At 33.6% G+C, this 9,499-nt stretch overlaps 2 protein-coding genes across 3 annotated transcripts; one reads left to right on the top strand and one right to left on the bottom strand.

Annotated features, from left to right (window-relative positions):
* Window positions 1-949: 949 nt before the first annotated feature.
* LOC105965221 (uncharacterized) lies at window positions 950-4,104 on the top strand. Of its 2 annotated transcripts, none has more exons than XM_012989751.2 (3): window positions 950-1,370; window positions 1,958-2,188; window positions 3,804-4,104. In XM_012989751.2, the coding sequence occupies exons 1-3, from the start codon at window positions 1,353-1,355 to the stop codon at window positions 3,849-3,851; spliced, it is 297 nt and encodes a 98-aa protein (XP_012845205.2). In that variant the 5' UTR covers window positions 950-1,352; the 3' UTR covers window positions 3,852-4,104. The 2 variants fall into 2 exon arrangements, with proteins under 2 accessions (XP_012845205.2, XP_088678667.1); XM_088822541.1 differs by having other exon boundaries at window positions 1,107-1,370; window positions 1,961-2,188.
* A 160-nt stretch (window positions 4,105-4,264) lies between these two features.
* On the bottom strand, window positions 4,265-9,288 carry LOC105965220 (GTP-binding protein-like protein). Its single transcript, XM_012989750.2, has 10 exons — window positions 9,017-9,288; window positions 8,381-8,434; window positions 7,671-7,844; window positions 6,880-6,951; window positions 6,271-6,330; window positions 5,513-5,622; window positions 5,072-5,371; window positions 4,808-4,999; window positions 4,656-4,707; window positions 4,265-4,558 (listed from the first exon to the last, which is right to left on the bottom strand). The coding sequence occupies exons 1-10, from the start codon at window positions 9,056-9,058 to the stop codon at window positions 4,508-4,510; spliced, it is 1,107 nt and encodes a 368-aa protein (XP_012845204.1). The 5' UTR covers window positions 9,059-9,288; the 3' UTR covers window positions 4,265-4,507.
* Window positions 9,289-9,499: the final 211 nt, after the last annotated feature.

The following is a 9,499-nucleotide window of genomic DNA, read 5'->3' as shown; positions in this document are numbered from 1 at the left end:
TAGAGATAGTAGACTAGTTTAGTTCATATTGAATTGATTTTTCATGTCAAGACAAGTATTTTTTTTTATTTATTAAAACTCTATTTATTTCATTCATTCATCACAACTTCACAAGTAAACGTATGAATAAACATAACCTCAAATTTCAACGGAAAAAAAAAATAAGTGGACGTAGAAGAATTCACATAATTACTTTGGAACATTAATTTATTTTTAAATAGATAATAATATTGTGCATTGGACATTATTTTTTTAGTCTGCCTCGTGTATATATAATTATTTTTTTATAACTTAATTTAAAAAAAAAAAAAACACGAGTCTGAATTAAATTTGCATAATATTATAATAATGATAGAACTTTAATTTAATATAAAAAATTTTATTTTGTAAAATTGTAGCTGGAAAGGCCCAAAATAAAAATAGTGGGTCCATATATTTAAGCGGGTTAAGCCCAACATAATACGGATCCAAATGGGCTGGAAACTTGACAAAATGGATACCTTCAATATTCATATGGGCGGGTCAGAAACTTGACCCGAAACCATTAATTGATTATTTAAATTGCAGTTAATAAAGCAACTATGGGACTATCACAAACACTTTTAAAAGGGATTGTGATTAATTTAATTAAGGTTAAATTACGGCCGCCCCATGGCGTAATATCTAATTACAAAAACATCCCTCATGTTTGGATAATTACATTTCAACCCTCAATTATGAATCTTCTTATACATTAATCATTGCGGTGTCAAATTTAGTGACATCTTCTAGATTATGTGGAATATTCTCCAGTTTGTGCCCGTTTTACTCCATTCTAGCTCCGCATTTCTATGCTAAACACCGGGTGAATCACACAATATAGATCTTTACCATTCATAAGCATAAAAATACACACACCCATATTAGTGTGTGTAGTTCGACGCAAAAAAACACCAAGTATAACCTTCGCAGGTGTAGCATAGAAAAAACGGCACAAAATGCAAGTCAAGTGGAGTGAATTTAGTGGCATCTTTGCAAATATCAACCATAATTTCATCTTATATATATTGAAAATAGAAAGTGATTTTGTGCAAATACATCATCTCTCTCTCTCTCTCTCTCTCTTCATTGGGAGTAATTTGTGCCTGCAAGAAGAATTCTGGCACAGTGTACACCTTTTTAAAGTTTGAATTTTTCTTACTCCCCTTTCTCTCTCTACATTTTTTCATCACTGCTTTCCAAAAGAATAACAAGGAATTGAAAAAAAAAAAGGAAGTGCTTTTTTCCACTGAAATTCTTCAAGAAACACACACACACACACACACACACACAAAACGAAAGAGGGTTTCTAAATTTTCAAGAAACTAAATTAGATGGAACACAACAAGGAGGTAAGAGGGCTTTCTCCTTATATTATTAATTTTAATTTTTTTTAATATTTTTTTTTAATTTGTTTGAGTTTACAGAGTCTTATGTTGTTGTAAAGCTGAGATTTTTTTTTTCTGATTTTAGATATTTAATGACCACTTTTTTTTTTTTTTTTTTTTTACATTTTTTAAGGTGATTCTTTTGTTGTCCTATGCTCATATATTATTACAGTGGGTGATTAGTAATATTTGAAACATGAATTCCATTTTATGCATGCATGTTTCTTTGCTGAATGTTTACTCTGTCTTCATATATCTTCAAACTTGACTTTTCTGCCTGAAAATTCGTATAAAGATGATGTTTTACTTGTTCGTTTCGTGTTCGAAAAGTACGATGAGTTATGGTCAAATGGTTGAATCAAACGAAGCGAAAAAAAGAAGCTTTATATGTAGGAGCAAGTCGTAGTTGTCGAATTTGGCTGCGTGTTTGTTTTAAGGCCTAATCCGAGTAACGAATATTCTATTCAACATCTTTTAATCATTTTTGTTTTAAATTTCTGTAAACGGCGATGCATATATTAATTGTGGATCTTTTTTCGGTTGTTTTGTAGAAGAATGCACAATATCTATCGGTGCCGCAGTTTGGGGATTGGGATCAAAAGGGAGTAATTCCCGATTATTCGATGGATTTCTCGAAAATTCGGAAAGTTAGAAAAGAGAATAGAAAAGACACAACGAGAGCCAGTCTTGGAAACGAAGAAGAGCTAATCAATTCAACCAAACAAAAATCAAACAATGCCCACAATAACGATCTTCACTATCAGCCAAACGATTCTCCAACGGTATATTCTTTTCCCAGCCTCTCTCTCTCTCTCTCTCTCTCTCTCTCTCTCTCTCTCTCTCTCTATATATATATATATATATATATATATATATATATATATATATATATATATATATATATATATATATATATATATATATGTGTGTGTGTGTGTGTGTGTGTGTGTGTGTGTGTGTGTGTGTGTGTGTGTGTATGTATATGCAGATACGATCGAGTAGTTGGTGGTTTTACTAGCATTAAAGATTTAGGGGGGCGTTTGCAAAAGCTTATGTAGAAGCAGAAGTTGGTGATTGTGAGTTAAGTTGGAAATAATTGCTTATTTCTAAAAATTCGGGGTGTTTGAAAATGTCATTAAAAATCAACTTTGCAAAATAAAATTTAAGCTGCAGCTTATTTTGGTGAAATGTCTAAATTGTCCTAATAAATGGAATTTGGATAAGGAAAAAAAGGAATAAAATTTCAAATGCATTTATTAATTAGTTGCATAAGTGCTTTTAAATTGGAGAAGTAGCTCCAATGGTGCTTCTGAGAGTATCGCTTTTTATGGCTTAAAACTACATATTTCTAGAGAAGCAGAAGCAAAAGCTAGTGCTCCAAATATTAATAAAACGATTACGAGCCACAAAAAAAAAAAAAAAAAAAATCATAATCACTTTGCAAAAACTTTTGCAAACACCACCGAAATTTGATTATGAGCCAAGAAAGCTAAGCAAAAAAGGGAGAGCTTATAATCACTTTTCAAAAGCTTTTGCAAACACCACCTTAGTGTGGAGTATCGAACACTTTGTGCATCTGATGTAATGGCCGTTGGATCGAACACACAACACACATACGACTGTGTGCGATCGAAGGGCCGAAATATGCACCTAGCTATTAAATAGAAGGAAAACACACACACACACACATGTGGTTGGGAGTTGGGAAAATGGGATAGGGGGGGCCTAATAAGTTGGCAGTTGAGACAACCGTTTTTGGAGAAACCGATATTAATTGGAGTATGTGGTGTGTGAATATTCTCCTCGTTTTAGCTGACCAAACTGAAGACGATAACTTACTACAAGATTTTGAGTAAATACCGAGTGTTATTACATTGAGGACAAGGCTGTGAGTTTTGTCAGAATGCGATTCATGATTGGTTCAATGATGTTAGTAAATACGCTGCTTGCTGGCGGAGATGTGGTCCAGAGTCGTCGAAAAATGGCATGGGTTTCATTATAGGTGGTCCTTTTGAAAAGAACTGCACCACATGGAAAATACTGAAAACTATAAATTAACTTGCTGAAAATTTGTGTCTCGATGAAGAAAGTAACATGTGGCCGGGTACGGTACCACCACGTATATAACATGTGGTTGAGAATTTTTTGTTCCGTAATATTCTCTATTAAAATGCCTCGGAAAACCTCAAATATAATAATACTTCGTAATATTTTATATGGGGCAAAACGGGTATAGCACCGTAATGGTGGACGTGTAAAGAAGATTCATAGTTGATGGGTGCGATTGTAATTACACAGACATAAAGGATTTTTTCGTAATTTGGCATTAGCTCAGAGCGTACCCGTAATTTACCCTAAATAATAATTTTATTTTTTTAATTTTGATCTGTTGTACAGGTGAGGAGGAGCATATTTAGCTACTTCAACTGCTGTGCCAAAGCCTGAACGTCGGTTGGTGCATGCAGCTATGTAATGTTATGTGTTCGAGTATGTGATTCAAAAATAGGAATTTATCGATATCAATTTGCTTGTTTTCCGTCGGCGTGTTTGTCGATAATAAATAGAAAGAAAAAAATATGTGATTTCTCAAATGTATTGCTAGTTTCGTTTGTTTTGGGCTTGTTTTGTCGATAATAAATAGAAGCATATTGCAAATTTTATGTTTTTAGGCATCTAAATACAGCTCTAGATTGGCAAACTTTGAGGAGTGATTGATATCTTAATTAATACTATTGCATATTAATTACGATTAATCCAATTTCGACAAACAAACAAGGCCTTAGTGCATCAGAGTTAAAAACTCGAATATTTCACCAAATAATGTGCAGAATCATTAAAAAGCAAAAAAGCTGCACATCCTCAAATAGCAATAGCCAAGAACAAAATTTCCTCTAGTTAATAGATATATAATTTATGACTAAAAGACACTCAAAATCTACTAGTCCTCAAAAACTAGCTTCAATCCATCACACTAAAATTACACAATCGAGTACAATAATAACTTAGTAAAAAAAAAAGTCTTACACTCGATAAAGAACTCTAAGCATCACTGCTCGTAGAATCCCACCATATGCATTAATTCGACGTATCTATTTTGGAAACTAGACCTTTTTAATGATTTGCACAACATCTTCGTCTTCCAGTTCGTGCTCCTATTACGTTAAAATAAATAAAAATTCAATTATCCAAAAATAAAAATAATATTGTCGAAGAAGAGACGAACATGAAAAAGTTTCAATCAGAATTTACCTTGCCCACTCTCTGGGGTTTGTGTTTTGCGCTAGAGCCCCAAACCAATGCACTGCGATTTTTTGAAATTTATGAATAGTTAAAATTTTGAAAAATAAAATAAAATTTAGTCAATTAATCAACAGCGAAAGAAGAGTTTCGATAAAACTTACTATTTATATTGTTTAAGCATGTCCTTGTGGATTCTATTACAGAAGTCCTCAACTGTTCTTCTCTTCGACGACAATATGACAGGATCGTCATAATCTGGATTCATCCCCTTTGGCTTTGTGTAAATACGAGTTAAACTTAGATATTCCCATACTTTCTCAAGAAGCCCATCGAGATTCCATTCCAAATGTGCGCTAAAGCAAATTACAGTCATTTAATCACAAGAAACAAGCAAGTAATTAGTTTGGGTGGGGGGCAGGTAGTACCTGACTGGGGAATAATGCGGAAGTTTATCGAGAATCTCCAGTTCTTCAAATGTAATCTGATCAATCTTATTGACAGCATAGATGCAAGGCATATATACTCTACTGCCCTCAATAACATCGATGAGGTCATCAGCTGTTGCATCGTATCGCAGATTGATGTCAGCATTGTGTATTCGATATTCGCCGCAAATTGCCTTCACCGTTTCGAGGTCAAGATTCGTGTTTGTAACCGTAGAGGTGAGATTGATTCCACCTTTGTCTTTCCTCCGGAAAGACAGATTTGGTGGTTCCTTGTTCAATCTGTTGTGTTATTGAACGAGAAATTTTATAAGAAGCTATACATATACATACATAGAATCTATCATCATAGACACATAAATAAAAAATAGTAGATGAAATAGCAAACACAACAAATTTATCACACTGAAATGCAGAATTTACCTTATACCAAATCCCTCGAGCTCTTTCTCTATTAAACGCTTGTGAGTGATTGGTTTTATGGCATCTAGAACAATCAGAATGCAGTTACATGTGCGAGCTGTACTGATGACCTAATTTTATAAGAACACATTCAAGTATTAATTGAAAGATAATCATCAAAACCATGTCAATGAGTACACGATATACTTGAAAATAAAAGGTGACAGCAGTTCAACAAACGACTTTTAACAACTCACTCAATATTGTTTATATTTTAACACACTACTTTTTATAGAATCTCCAACAAAAACAAAATTCGGAACTTGTTTTTTGGATGAATTTGAATAAGTTTTGTGTAATTGAACTCAAACAAACTCAATTAGAAGTTGATTACAACAGCCAACCCTAAATGAGTCGTCTATAAAAATGGCCTAACACAATAGTAGATATAGAAGAGGCCGAATGAGAGAAGCATATGGGAACAACGAGATACCCAAAAACGAACTCAAACAAACTTCATTAGAAATTTTATACGACAACCAACTCTAAGTAAATTAGTTCTTAAGCATACAATGGTCAAACACAAAGGATGAAGTAAATTACTAAGAGTATTGAAGTAACGATAATGACTGCAGTATGTGATGAGAGTACAACTGCCATCGCCAGCATATCAAATGCTCAACTTCATATGACAAAACTGATGTAAACCCCACATGTACATGCACACATATATATACCAAGAAACCAATAACATGTCGTGACAGCTAATTGTATATTACCTGCCGACCTCTACCCTTGCCATCTTTGGCACCCTCAATAATACCAGGAAGATCCAATAACTGTCAAAAACAGGAAATAAGATTAAAAAAAATATTAGAGTTTAAAAACATGATACTCTTACATTCAAAGCAATTCAATAACATCCCAAAGCATGACATGTTTTCAGAAAAAAAATAATGATCCAGCTGTGTCCGACGTCATATATTTCATAATCAACACATAAGATATTGTGAACCACATTGGACTAATAAAGATAGAAGCAACAAGAAAAAATATAAATTGTAACAAATACAGAAGGTTTATACATAGAAGCGTATTGAGTTGGTCTGTAAAGAATATAATGTAATGAGACTAAAAAGAAGAAAGAGAAACAAACTGAGTGAAGAATAAACCTGGATGCAATATAGAGGAATTCGGGATTCTTGCTTATGAAAAACATCTAAGTTAGATCTTCACTAGTTCAGACAAAGAAATGCAATTCGATTCTAATGGGATAGGAAGTGTCTCTCATGTGTCGTCTTAACAATGTCTAAAATGCATTCAAAACTGACTGTCTTAGTTTAGCACATCTAACCAAACCTTCATCAATTCAAAGAAAATGGTAATACCTGAATTTTAGCTCCTCGATATGTGATCACACCAGGAATGCAAGTTAAAGTAGTAAACTCATAAGAAGCAACCTGCAATTCAAGAAAATAAATGGGTATTGAGTAACTCAAACCACATATGCAACTTTAGTAATCAAATGAAGAGCCTAGATAATCAACGCAATGGCAAGTTGTATTGGCCAAACCGGCAAAGAGCAAAATTATAATATTCACCGAGCTAGATTATCCTAGTTCTATAATCCCACACAGAATATATCTTTTAACCAAAATAATATTCATTGAAAGTATTATGTGCTGAACAACAATCATATTACTTGCAAATACAGAAGAACAACTTTCAACAAAACCCTAAGTCTGAGACAAATAAGTATTACGCAACTCAGGCTCCTATAGATATATAATTTGTATGACTATGTATTTTTTTATGTCTTTATATTTTATATTGACTTTAGTACTCGAGATTTGATTCCGCATGAAATGCTTACGGTGTCAGATTTAGAAATTATCTATCCCAGATATATATTTTTTTTGCATTATCTCATTGTTTCTTCTTCATATACCATACTTATGCTTTAGTGGTAACAGTAAATATATATCGTACAGTAGAATGAATATTAAACAACGAAAAAGTTAATCGTTAACAGAGATATTCTATGCCTCAGAAGCTGTAAGAAAATTAATGTAAATGATAACACATATTATTTATATGCCAAACATAATGACACATGATGCTTTATTTATATTCACCAATAAAAGCAAGAAGATTCACTCTAGCCTCAAGAATTACAAACCTCTGAAAAAGTTCCAGTTAATTTGTTTAAGAGAGTGGATTTTCCAACTGAAGGAAAACCCACAAGGCCGACTCTTGCATCACCACTTTTGGTGACATCAAAGCCTTCTCCAGCACCACCACCTCCCTTTGATGCTGGTGTAAGAATTTCTCTCCGAAGTTTTGCAAGTTTCGCCTAAAAAAGATAAAACAAAATCATATAAAAGCAATTAGCATGTTTATGCAGCCTAAGCGAAGTTATAATTTTTCACAGCAACAGAAAGTTCACTAGATTCTACAAAACTGTCGATAATTTATTCAAGATCCGAGGAAGCATTGCAACTAGTAATCCGAAGGTAAACAGTAAAGCACATATGTATAGTTACCCATCTTGACCTAACTGTGCAGAATATGAAAATGTATACGGGTCATATATACAATTAAATAATTGTGCTTTCCAAAGGTTGATATTTCATTGATTTAATATATGAAATTCAGAAACAATTTCACGGAGATAAAAGAAGAAAATTTACAAAATAGATGATGTACCGATGGTCATATACAAAGTTGTTCGGGGTATTTAATGTTACGGGGTTGAACAAAATCAGCTAACATGTTGTTCACAACATAAAGAGAGTTTACTTGTTTTGTAGCAATACGACAAACAATGACCAAGAAGAAACATGAAAAACTAGCATTACAACAGAAATCTGACAAGCATGATGAGTGTACCTTCAGCAAGCCCAGATGATGGGCGGTTGCTTTGTTCTTCTGCGTTCTTGCCATCTGCAACACGAAAAGAAAAATAAATTGGCAGTCTTAAAACACTTTCATTAGTAGTAAAGCGTCCAATGCAAAATAAAGAAACTAATAATTCGAACTTTCAGAAGGTGAATAGCAAATATACACATAGAAGGTCATTAGTCACACGATACAGAACCTTCTAAAAATCTATCTCCTATACACTTGGACCATAAAATATAAATTTACAAAAAAAAAGAACATAAGGAAACACAAAATAATAAAGATGAAAGCCCTTTCATCAGTCAGTTCAGAAACACAGTAAAAAGAGGGATCTTGCATCAATTTCTACAAAGTACAGATATTTTCCAGATTATTTGTCTACCTATTTCTGAAAGAATCAAAAAACAAAAAATCCAATTCCCTAAACCCTCAATATTACGAATTAATTTCACACTTTCAGCTCCAACAGAAGTACTAAAGCCGATAAATTAATTGCTCCAAAACCAAAAATTAACACAAACTTAAACTAATACACCAAAATTAACAGGCATAAACGCAAACACAGTCGACGCAAAGCAGAAATTTCGTTGAAGATTAGATTCTATTGAAATTTCTGCAAATTACCTCATCTTCGATGTCCTTGATTTTCTGCATAACAGTCGCCATTGTTGCTGAGAGTAGGGGAGTTCCAAAACGACGGCGTAAAGGCGGCGGGAGCACAAATTCTTCGTACGCCGGAGACGAAGGGGAAAGAGAAACTGAGCTAATCGGGCCCTATCAAAGAGAGTTCTAGAATTTTGTGGCGGGCCAGATGGGCCGGGTCGGTTGTAATTCGGATCTAGCGGATGGGCCGGGTCGGTTGTTATTTGGATCTAGCTGATGGGCATTTGAATTGTGATAGATCGGGTTCTATTTTAATTTAATTTAGGTCCAAATTCAACCGGTTCTCGAGCTTTGACCCCTGTTTTTGTACTTTTCCGGTTGTTAATGGTAAACCGGACCGGATCTTGAGTGAGTGTAAGAGCGAATTTATGTAAATTGCACGTTGAAGTCATATTCTGAGAGAATTACATTTTTAGTCCCTAAACTTTATTCCAATTTCATTTT

This window comes from Erythranthe guttata, chromosome 8 (assembly GCF_056151865.1).
Source record: "Erythranthe guttata isolate IM_541 chromosome 8, IM_541, whole genome shotgun sequence".
Classification (NCBI taxonomy): Eukaryota; Viridiplantae; Streptophyta; class Magnoliopsida; order Lamiales; family Phrymaceae; genus Erythranthe; species Erythranthe guttata.
The sequence above is the reverse complement of the archived record's forward strand: the minus strand, read 5'-3'. Positions and strand labels throughout refer to the sequence as shown.